The following is a 13,474-nucleotide window of genomic DNA, read 5'->3' as shown; positions in this document are numbered from 1 at the left end:
ATACGCTACCCAGGTTCAAAGCATGAAATAGATCAAACCCACGTTAAACTGAAATGTTGGACAGCTCATATGGGAACCGGTCTTTCCCGGGTCTTTCACTCTTTGTAAATTGACCCCCTGAACTCACGTATTCCCTGAACCCACTCGGTCCCGCCCCCGTGCGCCTCTGCATGGTCACTGGCAGTGCCGACAGCATTAATAGCACAGAGTCTAGCTCTGTGAAGAAGAACTCAATTGTAGTAGGTCAAGATGGCATTTCTTCACTCGTTGCGTGCGTTGCTGCTACTGTGCCTAATCCAGCAGTCTGCAGGGTTTTGGCTTTTCAATGTTATTTTCCCTCCCACTGCAAAACCACATACGGCAACCAACAACACTCCGCCGGTTATCATAGGTAAGACCTCTGTCGCATGAAGTAGGGGAAACTGACTGCATGATTAGTTAGCAACCTTTGGTTACTTGTAGGGCAGGCTACTGCCAATTTAAGATTGTAGCAGAATGTTCTGTTAAGATTGTATTATAATTATCTTTTCAAAATGCAATGTTGGTTACAGAGTAATTCCGTCATCTCACGGTTCATTTTGGGTTTGTGAAAGAGGGAAAAAAGTTCGCAACACCAGTATATGCTCCCAAGTTATAATTTATTTACCGTGACGTTTCGGGCCAACTCAAGCCCTTCGTCAGACGTCATTTTGGGTTTGTCAAATGGTAATGTCAGTTTACTCTTGGCCATGTAACCAGTAACCGCCAGTAACCTCCTCACCCTTGCTCTAGTTCCAGGGAATTTGGGAAATCGTCTAGAGGCAAAGATTGACAAGCCATCTCTTGTGCACTGGATGTGTTACAAGAAAACAGATGACTTTTTCACTCTCTGGATAGATCTCAACATGTTCATGCCAATTGGCGTTGATTGTTGGATTGACAATATCAGGTGGGAGAGAATCAGACCAGTGACATCAGACTACTGTAGTGATTAAACTGTATGTCCTCAGTAATTGTTACCTCATCTAAGAGTCTGGTGTTGAAAGCATCTAGGCTTTTTTTTTTTAAATCTAACTCCAGTATCTTTATGAAATACTAGAACAGTGAACACTGGCTACAGTACACAGAAAGGTGTCATAGTAATAAAATGGAACACTGTTAAAAAAATCAACATGTGACAGCATTATGCAATCTTCTAAATCAATAGGGTTTACCAGTGGTTCTATTCATACTGAATGCCAGGAACTTACATGCACTTTAGTTAAATGTATGCTATGACATTATATATGTAGTCCTGGTGTCATATTGTGAAATATGAGGCTGCTAGTCGTTATAGTGCTATTAAATTGCATAGTATAGTTTTTGAGTGTAAAGAGTGTAATGCCTGTTTTCATTTGCTATCAGGACCAGATACATGTATTAGCCTATTTAAAATTGCAGCTTTATTGTGTTATCAGCAATTACAGATATTAAAGCTTTATTATGTTATATAGCGATCTGCCTAGAAGTAGGCCTAGATTATACAACAGCCTCACATGATATTGTATTTTGGGTCAAGTGAATTTATCAATAATTTGATAAATTAACCCTCCCATCACCAACAACACACACGCACCCACATAGGATTGTGTACAACAGGACCACACATAAGACGTCCAATGCTCCTGGTGTGGAGGTGAGGGTTCCTGGCTTTGGGCAGACTTACCCAATTGAGTTTCTGGACACAAACAAATTAGCAGGTAAGCACAGACACTCACAACCCCAGAACCACAGTTTTGTTTACATTCAATCGTGAAGTGGATCCAGGTAAATTAAACTGTCTTTCCCCAGGTTATTTCCACACCATGGTGCAGCATCTGGTCAACATGGGCTATGTTCGCAATGAGACCGTTCGGGCAGCTCCTTATGACTGGAGGATTGCCCCAAGTATGTAAATATTCTGACATGTGTACACACACACACTCACAATCACACTCACACACACACACACACACAAACACGTCTTTACACTTGTGTCTGCCAATAGAAATTCTATGGTGAATAAACAGTCAGGCATGTTGCATTACTGGTCATTCTCTCTCTGTTTCCCCCTGCAGACGAACAGGAGGATTACTTCAATCGGTTACGGGACCTGGTCGAGGAGATGCACGACACATACCAGCAGCCGGTCCATCTGCTTGGCCACAGCATGGGCAGCAACTACATCTTGGTCTTCCTGAAGCAGCAAAGCCAGGAGTGGAAGGACAAGTACATCAAGAGCTTCATATCCCTTGGCGCGCCATGGGGAGGGGCTGTCAAACCCCTGAGAGTGCTGGCGTCAGGTATGGAGCCATCTCATAGCTGTGGTCTGTCATCTGTGGATGGAGGACTGCCATCAGGGACAGATCTATAATGGTCCAGCATAGGGCCTGGAAATTAGCGAAATATTTAGTGATAATGTCATTTAAAACTTACTGATCAGAATGAATTTATTTTGATGAATGATTTTTGTCAGATTGTGATGGGGACTTTTGGCCTGGTATAATTCCAAACACAAAGAGAAATATAATTTCCTATATTATACATTTTATAATTTGTGTATAGGTGTACTTTAGACAGATCAGGATATTTACCACAGACATGTATTGCCCCATAGACATATATCATATTTATTTTAGCCCTAATACAAAATGAGTTGTACTCAGCTTTTGATAAACTGTTTCTTACATATGCATTATTTCATAAAAATTGTCAAATTGGTGTTGCAGCAGTTAGAACGTACTTAAGTAATTCATACTTGTGATCAATTCAACCATTAAAATTAATTAAGATTTAAGACAGACATACCTATAGAAAGACCAAGTGAATGGTACAGAATCTCATGCAAGAATAGCTTCCTTTATATTTTCTAAACCATTTTTTATGGTTGGACAAGTTGGTCTCATCTTTAGTGTGGAGAGGCTAGACTGCTCACTTGAGGCAGTGTAGGGACCACATGGGTTGAGGCAGTGTAAGGACCACATGGGTTAAGGCAGTGTAAGGACCACATGGGTTGAGGCAGTGTAAGGAACACATGGGTTGAGGCAGTACAGTATAAGTGAACACATGGTTTGTCTTGTAGGTGAGAACGATGGCATCCCTCTGGTGTCCAATATAAAGATCCGAGAGGAGCAGCGCATGACGACCACCAACCCATGGATGATCCCCTTTGAGGAAGCCTGGCCAAATGACCACGTGTTCATATCCACCCCCTCCTTCAACTACACCTACCAGGACTACAAGCGCTTCTTCCAGGACATCAACTTTGAGGATGGCTATCACATGTGGGAGGACACCAGGAACCTCACGGCCGGTCTGCCCACTCCAGGCGTGGAGGTCTACTGCTTTTACGGAGTGGGGCTCCCCACACCGGTCACCTACGTGTACGACGAGGAGTTCCCCAACGCCGACCCAGTGGACATGCTCTACGAGGACGGCGACGACACGGTGGACAGTCGCAGCATGAGTCTGTGCAAGCGCTGGGTGGGTCAGCAGGAGCAGCCGGTCCACGTGAAGGAGCTGTGGGGACTGCCCCACCTGGACATGGTCTTCAACCCCCGGGTCCTGCTCATGCTCCAGAGGATCTTCGAGGGGAAGCACATCGACGACGTGTACCGGGCGTACGACTTTTACCCCACACGGGCACCTCGGCCTCAGAACATGAGCCTGTTGCCCACGGTTGAGCCCCTAATCTCCCCACCCTAGGCCAAGCTTGCGTGGAAGTGGAGGCAGACGCAGCGTTCTGTTTAGAGTACATACCTGCCCGTCATGAGTGCATATGGAAGGAGAAATATTAAAGAGTGTTAAAGAAAGTAATCTGGTAACTCAGTGCCAAACATCACACACATCAGCGAGACAACCGTGTTTTTTTAAGATGGAGAAAAGGTTCCTGCTCTGTACAGACTCTTAAAGCCTCAAGCATTCAGTTGTACAGTATGTATTACTTGTGGTGTCTTTCCATTATGTGTTGAAGATGGATATTTTAGGTACCTAAAATACAAATTGTTTCTTTTTTATTGTGTTTGTGAATTTATTTGTATTCTAATTATTATGTATACAACATTTTTGTGTATATATATATATATATATTTATGGACTTTTATATGACTGGATGCCTTAGGTTTGACCTGATGATTCTTCATGTGACTGACTCCAGACTGTAGTGCAAACATTATGTGGTGTGTATTGGTTAAACCAAATAGCAGAAATAAAATGTGATGAAAATAACATTAATATTCTTTCATAGACTTTGTCTTTGAGCTTTGTCCCATCATTGCCTATTACTTCTATTAGCTTATGTTTAATCCTTCTTTTGTCCTGGTTATTATTAGTGACCTGAATTTATTTTCAAAATGCAAAATGCCAGAAATTATGAAGGTAGAAGTGATGAAAATGTTGTTGTCCATAAAGCCTCCTAAAAGGACCTCCATGATAATATATCAGGAAAAATGATCACTTTCAATTATATAAAGCCATTCTAGCCTAGCCCGGTTAAAACCAGACCCTTCTCAGTCGTAACTGAGAGCATAGACATAATATACATAGACGCTGCATTGGCTGCTGGAAACGAGAAATGCGGCCGCTATATTGGACCGGTCATAGCCTACTGCTCGTTGCGTTGCAGCAGAAGACACAAGATGCCAGGCCTGTGCAGCATGTTCCTGCTCAAATCGGCGGACCATCGCAAACGGCTCGGGGGATTTACTTTTCACAAGTAAGATTTAACATTACCGTACTAACGGTTGTATTTTGTGAATAGAATATTACCAGAGAGTTGAGAAGGAGCAAGGATCTTTGATATTACTGTATGAGAATCGTAGCCAGCTAGCTAAGCTGTTTACTCGGTGTTCACCCGGCTATGAACTGAGACTTGATAAGTCATATTCCATAACACTGACTTAGATTACAACTGACACAAAAAGGCTATTGTAGAAATAAATCATACTAGATTTGGCCGGCGAATTTTACACAAGTGGCACAGACTGTAGCCTATTATTGGGCATTATTATACGGCTCTTCACAATGCAAGTAGAATGCTCCATTGACTTGAATGGGATTTCCGAAAGTTCTAGCGGTCATTATTTCTTGGGAAAGGACCTCTGAAAACAAGAATGACCGCTGTCAATGGCAACGGAGTTTGTGCTTGGAACTTCATTCAAAAGTGAAAGCAGACGGTTGATCAGCTGTGTTCTAAAGAATGTTTGATTCAAGTTCAGCGTGTGTTGCGAACTATTTGTTTCTCAGCAAAAGCCACGACGAAACGGTACAAATAAGTGTAAAGAGACATATCATGGTGTTTCTTTTTTCGTTTTGGCAAGTAGCCGTATAATAAGCGGGATAATGTATAGAACGCCGGTCATCATGGGAAAATAAGTCCCTTCAGGGCGAAACAAGACCCCTCCGCTGGCGCGTCGGGGTCCGGTTCGCCCTGTCGGGACTTATTTTCCCCATAATGACCGGCGTTCTATACATTATCCCTTACTTATTACCAAAGATTCTAGAATCTTTGCTTATTACACAGCTCTTCAGAGTGCTGCAGAAAGTTCCATTCACATGAATGGGCCTTCCCAACGTTCGGGCCTATGTTAAATCTATATAAATCACCTGCAAAGTATATAATCACCGCTGTCAATGGCAACGGGTTGATTAACGTTTTTCATATCCCTCCGCAAGAATTCCGTTTGCTTATTGCAATGGAATTTCATTGAAAGCGAAAGTAAGACGTTGCCACGCAACACCTGAAACTGTCAAGTTCTATCTGTGTGGCGAACTATTTATTTTGTCAGCGGAAGACACGAAACGGTAGCAAAATCATTTTTAAAGATTCATTGTGTTAGGTTTCTTTTCTCGTTTTGGCAAGTAGCCCGTGTAATAAAGCGGGATAATGTATTGTCCGGTAATTATCAGAAAATAAGTCCCACAGGAGAACAGAACCCCCCGGCGCGAGGGGGGTTTTGTTCGACCTGAAGGGACTTATTTTCTGATAATTACCGGCGGACAATACATTATCCCTTACATCGCTAGCTGCTACTTGTAGCCTAAGCGTGTTGGTAGCCTAGCTTCACTAACGTTATTTCCTGAATAAAGTAACTTTTCAATAGCTTAACTTCTTTATTTATCAAGTAGCTTAGCCACACAAGCTACACTTTTCTTGTCATGTGTAATTGGCACAATTTAAAGTAGCTTCCTATGTAGAGAACTAGCCTACTGCTGTGTTTGTGTTACTAATACATTTGACTGGGTGGTAGTATTGTGTAGTGTTTTATTCATGGCAGAGTAACTGATAGTTTAGCTCACTACAATTTCGAAGTAGCTTGCCCAACACTGTATTATTCACATGTCATTTACCCTAACAAGAATAAGATGCCTCTCATTCCTTTCATTTATTTATTATATATCTCCCTTGCCCTTATCTTCATTGCAGTATTGCAGGGCATCTGCTACACTGTGACTGAATATTTGATTTATGAGCTCCACCTTCATCACCTGCATTCACCACTCTGTGTCCCATTTCCCCATCGTCTGGTTGACTCAGTCCTCTTTTAGAGTTCTGGAGTTTACCCAGTTTCACTATGTACTGCTATCTTATTTGCCCACCTGCTGTCTGATACACTTTTCTTAGCCAAAGTGTACCCAAGCAATTTTAGCAAGGTGGGAACATACAAAATTACATGCACCAGTTATCGAAATCATAGAACCAACTGCATGACAGTAACCTCTGTCTCACTGAGCCTGTGAAGACACTCCCCGATTCTTTACTGATTGCAATGAACGGGGCTGATCTTAGCAGTTTCTAAAATGTTTCTTAATTCCTCTTTATTTAATCTCTTCATTGGGGCTGAAACCTTTGAACTGTAAATAACAGATGCTGTTGATGAACCCATTGGCACTGTACAAGTGACAAGTCACTATTTTGTCTTGAATTGATGAACTGTTACACTTACTATGCCAAACCAATGTCTGTTTTTTAAGGATCAGAAACAAACCTACAAACTTGCACTTTACAATATTTATGGAACTTGTCTAACAAATGCTGTTGATATTGAACCCAGTTACTCCATTATTTCCTTTACTTATGCCACACCAACGTCTGTTCATCAAACTTTATTTTTGATGGCACTGAGCAGAAAATGTTAATGGATTTTTCCTGTCAATTTAACCCATTAAAACTTGTATCAAACAAGTTTCTGTCTATGCTGTCAAACATGGGTTAGTTATCTTCCCAGTGTTTATTGGGTGTCATCACTTTATAATATATCATATCAAAATATTCTATTACTATTAAGCCCACTATGAATATTAAAATACACACAACCATGTTTCCTGTATCATACAGCTTTTCTACTGGGAGGTTTACAACTTATTCTGTCAATTTACCCAAGTTTGTCACTAAACCACATAGGCCTACTTGGAATACCCCTCAGATGTCTGAATGGCCCTGTTCTCACTTAAATGTTTATGGAACCTTTCTGTGAATAATGCATGCTGTTGATGGAACTTTTCTGTCAACTGTGAACTATATTTAACTCATTAAACTTGTCTCAAACTAGTTTTGTCTATGCTGTCAAACATGGGTTATGTTCCCAGTTTTGATATCGGACGTCAGGTAACTATCATATATCAGAATATTCTATTACTGTTAAACCCACTATGACATATAAAGCAGGAATGGGGGACAAGACTGAAACGTTCAAAGCAATTATGCCGGAATTGTTTCAAGGCATTTCAGCACGAGATTGTATGGTAGAGCCAATCAGGACGCAGGGCGGGAGTTTCATAGATGTGACATAGCGTAGAAGCGACTGTGAGACTGTTATCAGTGTCACGGGTTGGCTTCGATGTGAGTGGTTGAAGTAGCACGTCAATAGATGATGGACAAGTGGCTTATCCAATCATATGCAACCATTTTTTGATTAGGCCCAGCCTTCTGAAGCAACACTTCAATGGATTGATCCCAGATAAATGAGTGGAGCTAGGCGGAGTGTGTAGGTCAATCGGCTCACCATTTTTTTCTACTTCGCCACCTACAGATGTTTTACCGGTATGATATTTCGAAACGCCATGTTATTTCCCATAGACATTCGACGCCCGGAAGTTGGATGGATACGGAAGTTACGGAGGCGGGACTTATTCGAAATATCATACCTGTCAAACATCTGTAGGTGGCGAAGTAGAAAAAAATGGTGGGCCGATTGGCCTACACACTTCTGCCATCTAGTTTCCACTGGATTTTTTGATTGTCGGTGCCGTTAAAGTAGAAATATATCAGTAAGAAGCACTAAGCTAACGCACGCTTCGGACGCCGCGACTCCCTGAGTCAAGGTTGCATAGCAACGGCAATGTGTCATAGTTTATCTTCACCGAAATGGAGTTTGTGGCACCAGAGCCTGTCTACTGAGGTGGCACTAACCCTGCATGAAATCGGTTGTTAATACATTCTTAAAATGTTACTGTTCTAATCAAGGTCATGCAAAATAAAGCTATCGACTCAATACGACTCTGCCTCTGATTCCTAGTCTGCTTATCATTATCTGTTTTTCGTGGAAAAAAAAATCTCGTCTCGTCATGTCTTTAGTGTCTTTGTCGGCGATTTCTTTCTTTTTCAAATAATATCTCAATAACAGCCAACAAACTCTCAGCACAGTCAAACCAAAGTTAAGTCGTGTTGAAAAGAGGCTGAACCTTGCAAACGATTTACTTTTAGACCACTGAAATCACGCGTGAATCACACGTGAAAATTACCATCACGTTAGGTTGTGACTGGTTATGAGCGAGATCTAACGCATACCTGTCAACACTCCCGTTTTTTCCCGGGTTTCTCCCATATTTCAAGGTCATCTCCCAGCACCCTCCCGTTTTGTTATTTCTCCCAGAAAACTCCCGTAATTTGCATGGCCATCAAACTTAATTTTAAAATCATTGATGCATTTAGGTTGCCAGATTGTGTATGAAATACACCCTACACATACACGATCACTTAGTTTCAATTTCAACCGTTTTGTCATAGGCTAAAACCTGGCAACCCAAAACCCAAATAAGGAAGCGGGTGCCAACTGCGCAGCCTGAGTCTCGTCATAAGCAAGCGGGCTAGATGAATGGCCTACTCCAGAACTAGCTGTTGTGAAATTGTTGGGAATTTAATTGATTAACACATCACATAAACTACTATTGAGTGTTGTTGATACACTGAACTTGTTCCCTCGGAACCAAATCTGACAGCAAGCAGCTTTGGAGTTTTGGAAGTAAGCTGCAGGCAGGCAGCTGGTGGATACATAACTGGCATGCGTAAGGTAATGAATGGTAAGGTAAAAGCAACGACCGAAATGCAGTGTTGAAACACGTGTATGAAACGTATTAAATATGCAAATATACCCCCGGAAAAAAAATCTCCCGTTTTTGGGAAGGTAAATGTTGGTATGATCTAACGCCCTCCTCCGCCCGCGTACATCGGAACTAGCTCCCGGTTAGCATTAATAATCGTTTACTACTTTAAAGGCACCGACAATCAAAAACTCCAGTGGAAACCAGATGGCAGAAGTATGTAGGCCAATCGGCCCACCAGCTTTTTCTACTTTGCCACCTACAGAGTTTGACAGGTACGATTTTTCGAAACGCCATGTTATTTCCCATAGACATTCGACAACCGGAAGTTGGGTGGATCCGGATGTTTCGGAGGCGGGACTTGTTCCAGAGAGGTCTATGGGCTAGAATGGGTTCTTGGCCAGACAGACTTTCAGAGCGAATCTAGAATTTGCCGGAAGGACGTCTGGGTTTTTCCCAGGCTAATTCTAGCCCATAGCGTCAGAACATTTGACACTTTATCAGGCTCAAATTGGGTGCCAGTTACCTTCAGTGGGTGTGATTGCACATCCCATGATAGATTATTCCTTAGTTATCACCCAGAGAGAAGAAATACTCTTCTCTGATTGGCTGATGGGGTGGCTATTAAGTAAGGGATAATGTATAGAACGCCGGTCATTATCTGAATTATTTCCTCTGCTACATAGGTTGAACCAGGTCAGCTATATTTCTGAGATTATGTTATGTAGGGTGATCCAGTTTTCTACCCACAATAACAAAAATATGTGTTGAATTGGTCACATAGTTTTTAAGTAAACATCAGTTTGAGGATGAAAATGACTGAGTCATAGTGCTGACTAATGGTATTTTTGCGCTTATCTTTTCAATTGTCTAGGTAAGTTTAGTCATTACTAACATATATCCAACATAATCACATATTTTGAGGTATAGACAAGTGTAATGTTGAGTGCTTAATCTGACTTAGTCTGACTGTGCTTAGTGAAACTACCCTAATACTGGCTAAAACAATGTGTTACTCCCCATACTCCCTGTTGTGTACAGGCATATGGCTATGGTGACAACCATATCTCCACCATTCACCTTGTCCAGAAAAGGTGTGAGCTCCTATTGTATGTACAGTGCATACGGAAAGTATTCACAGCGCTTCACTTTTTCCACATTTTGTTATGTTACAGCCTTATTCCAAAATGGATTCAATTAATTTTTCCCCTCAAAATTCCACACACAATACCCCATAATAACATGAACAAGGTTTTTTTTTTTTTTTTTTTTTTTTAAATGTTTTCAAATCTATTGGAAATAAAGAACGAAAACTTAATATGTACATAAGTATTCACAGCCTTTGCTCAATACTTTGTTGTGACACCTTTGGCAGCAATTAGGCCTACAACCTCCAGTCTTTTGGAATATGAAGCCACAAGCTTGTCACACCGATCTTGATTCCCATTGTGTTCTGACCATACTGACAGGAGCTAAGTTAGCCACAACTCAAACATTTGCTAATGCGATGGTTTGCTGATGGAAATATACAAGGCACCTGCAATGCACCCTAAACACCAGGACATTTCTGCTTGCTAAATGAGTTTTCTACTGTTGACTCGCTAATAGTCCTTGGTGGCCCTGTCAGCTGCTTTGTAAAATGTTGCATAAGACCACAAAAAGTCTACACTAAATAGTAAGCATCTAAGCAAACATTCGTTCCCAAACACTCACTAGACTACATGCAGTGCCAAGTTTGACTTTGTTTGAATTAGTAGGCCTAATGCATAGCCTATATTGTTAAATATAGGCCTATCAGTAAGTACACATGGGCTTTCTCTGCTCTACTATCCCTCTTACACAGCACAGCACAGACCAGGGTACTTAGGACCATTCTCAGAGACTGAGGGGTTAAGCGGAGTTTTGGCAGCACTGAATCATCTGGGGTCAAAATGTTTGGATGATTATCATGTCTGACATCAACAATTAAGGCTCCCTGTATGCAGTTTGCTTGCATAAAATGATTCCACGGATTTTGCAACACGGGTATGCAGTGTCTATTCAAAACGACGAAAAAATGATGTGCAATAGTCAAGGCTATTTTGGACTTGAGATTTTGAATAAACAAACGACAATTCCGACTGCAATGTCCCAAATTGAAACAAGATATGCTAATGGTTCTGAATTTAAGGATGTTTCAGAATGCCACAGAGCTACAGACAACGATTAGCAGACAGAGCGAGATGTCACTTATGCTGCCTATAGCAATTTTTTTCACAAGTCACGCATCATTGCAAATTTCTTATGATGATGCATCATTCCACAAAATGGTTTGTCTTCTCTATCATGAAGTTATTTAGGCTTAACAATAAAAAAAAATATAGCCTTAACTCAGCTGTAAATTATGTCACATGTAGCCATGCCTAAATTCTGCTCACTGCACATTTATAAAAGGCTAATGTATTACAATATAATAATAATTAGAATATTATTCATCATTGAATGCTTAGCTGGAATGATGTTTTTCCCTATATCTTATTTTTAAAGCATCCCTACCTGCGGACATGCAATTGGGCTATGGGTTTTCTACAGAAATAGCATGTTAACGGGCATAAATTGCTCACAATGTAGTTTATGGCAATGTGGAACAAAGACCTATTTTATTGTTATTCTTTCTATTCTATAGCCTACACTTTTATTTCTTAAACAAATAAATTACTGTATATGAAGAGCCATTCATTAGGAATATAGAAAGTAAGGCATACTCAAATAATGTCCCACCTTGATTAGAACATTGTTATGGGAGAACATTGGGTTTGTTAAAAATGACTATCGTCATATGTATCAGTGCAGTTTTTTAAAAACTCAAATAAAGAAATCGGTAGGTTATCAGCCTTCAAAATCCCATATCGGTCAGGCTCTATAGGAGATGGAGACAAATTGACATACACACATGCACACACACACCCATCCACACACACACACACCCACACACACATACACACGCACACAGGCACGCACACACTCAGACACACACACGTAATCACACAGGCAAACATGTGCACACACACACACACAGGCATGCACATACAAGAAAGTTTCAAGAGTGGGGGATGGAGTAGGAGATAGAGACAAATTGACAAGTGTGATTTATTTTCGCGGAACGGATGTACAGGACTGAGCAGCGGTCATATTTTGTACCACATATGCGGTACATTTAGTTTGTAAATACTTTACATTGTCGCTGTATTAATGTGTTATTGTTGTTGTACCCTATCCTGGACCAGAGAGAAACACAACTTCAGCTGTCTTGTACATATATCAGACTTGACAATATATCCTCGCTGCAGGACTGGCCACCACAACGCCACCAAAACAACAAATACAATTGTGGCCAAAACTGAAAACAGAACCAGATCAAAAACCACAACTTCTGTGCCCTTCAATATTGTGCACGTCTCCTGTACTCTCTGACTGCACTCCAATAGGATATACATACAAACAAATATATGGTCCAACAGCACAGCCAAAGCAAAACATGCCAGGCGCAAGACTTTTGCACAGTAGCCTAGCAAATCAACACACAAATGCATGTATTGTACACAATTGAATGAAGTATTGTAAGGTGTAGTTTGCAAGATAACTGACAAGAAATTACTATAATTGATGCATGAAGCCAGCATCATCCCTGCTGCTTTGCTGCCACAGTTGCCACAAGTATTTTAAGAGGTGTGATTGTGAAGTTAACTGTTCAGGGAGAGGAAATAGCATGTGTTGTTGTTACCACAGTACATTCAGCTGTTGAAAAGCACAGGCCTACTTGAAGTAGCTTAAATATGGAGCTAAATATTCTCATCCATTAATGTCCATAGTCCATATAGGCATGGGTTGCATGATCAAACCTGAATGAATTTGATCTAGATCACAATCAACTTACAATTGTAACTTTTGGCTTTTGGTGTGTGTGTGTGTGTGTAGGCAGCCTTACAACCAATTTCCACAGCTTAGGTGGAGTCCTCCATTTTCTTAGATACATTCTTATCTTTATTTTAATTTGAAAAACTGCTCTACCGTTTTTTTTTTTTCCAAATAAAAATTACAACGTTTACATGAGCAGTATGATAGGTCTTGGTCTGAGCAATGTAGCCCAGGCCTACAGGGTTTTCGATTATATGAC

The 13,474-nt window shown here is 40.9% G+C and overlaps 1 protein-coding gene across 1 annotated transcript; it reads left to right on the top strand.

Annotated features, from left to right (window-relative positions):
• The first annotated feature begins 102 nt into the window (after nt 1-102).
• Nucleotides 103-4,230, top strand: lcat (lecithin-cholesterol acyltransferase). The gene is made up of 6 exons (XM_048256922.1): nt 103-391; nt 772-928; nt 1,603-1,718; nt 1,810-1,905; nt 2,076-2,300; nt 3,080-4,230. The coding sequence occupies exons 1-6, from the start codon at nt 250-252 to the stop codon at nt 3,700-3,702; spliced, it is 1,359 nt and encodes a 452-aa protein (XP_048112879.1). The 5' UTR covers nt 103-249; the 3' UTR covers nt 3,703-4,230.
• Nucleotides 4,231-13,474: the final 9,244 nt, after the last annotated feature.

The sequence above is a fragment of the Alosa alosa genome, chromosome 11 (assembly GCF_017589495.1).
Source record: "Alosa alosa isolate M-15738 ecotype Scorff River chromosome 11, AALO_Geno_1.1, whole genome shotgun sequence".
Taxonomy (NCBI): domain Eukaryota; kingdom Metazoa; phylum Chordata; class Actinopteri; order Clupeiformes; family Clupeidae; genus Alosa; species Alosa alosa.
Note: the sequence above shows the minus strand (reverse complement) of the source record. Positions and strands in the feature narration are given on the sequence as shown.

Bases quoted from the DNA above. Each gene is read 5' to 3' on its own strand.
- lcat (XM_048256922.1), top strand. From the start codon at position 250: ATGGCATTTCTTCACTCGTTGCGTGCGTTGCTGCTACTGTGCCTAATC. The intron at 1,719-1,809 runs GTAAGCACAGAC...GTCTTTCCCCAG, and splicing joins GGACACAAACAAATTAGCAG to GTTATTTCCACACCATGGTG. The intron at 1,906-2,075 runs GTATGTAAATAT...TTCCCCCTGCAG, and splicing joins TGACTGGAGGATTGCCCCAA to ACGAACAGGAGGATTACTTC.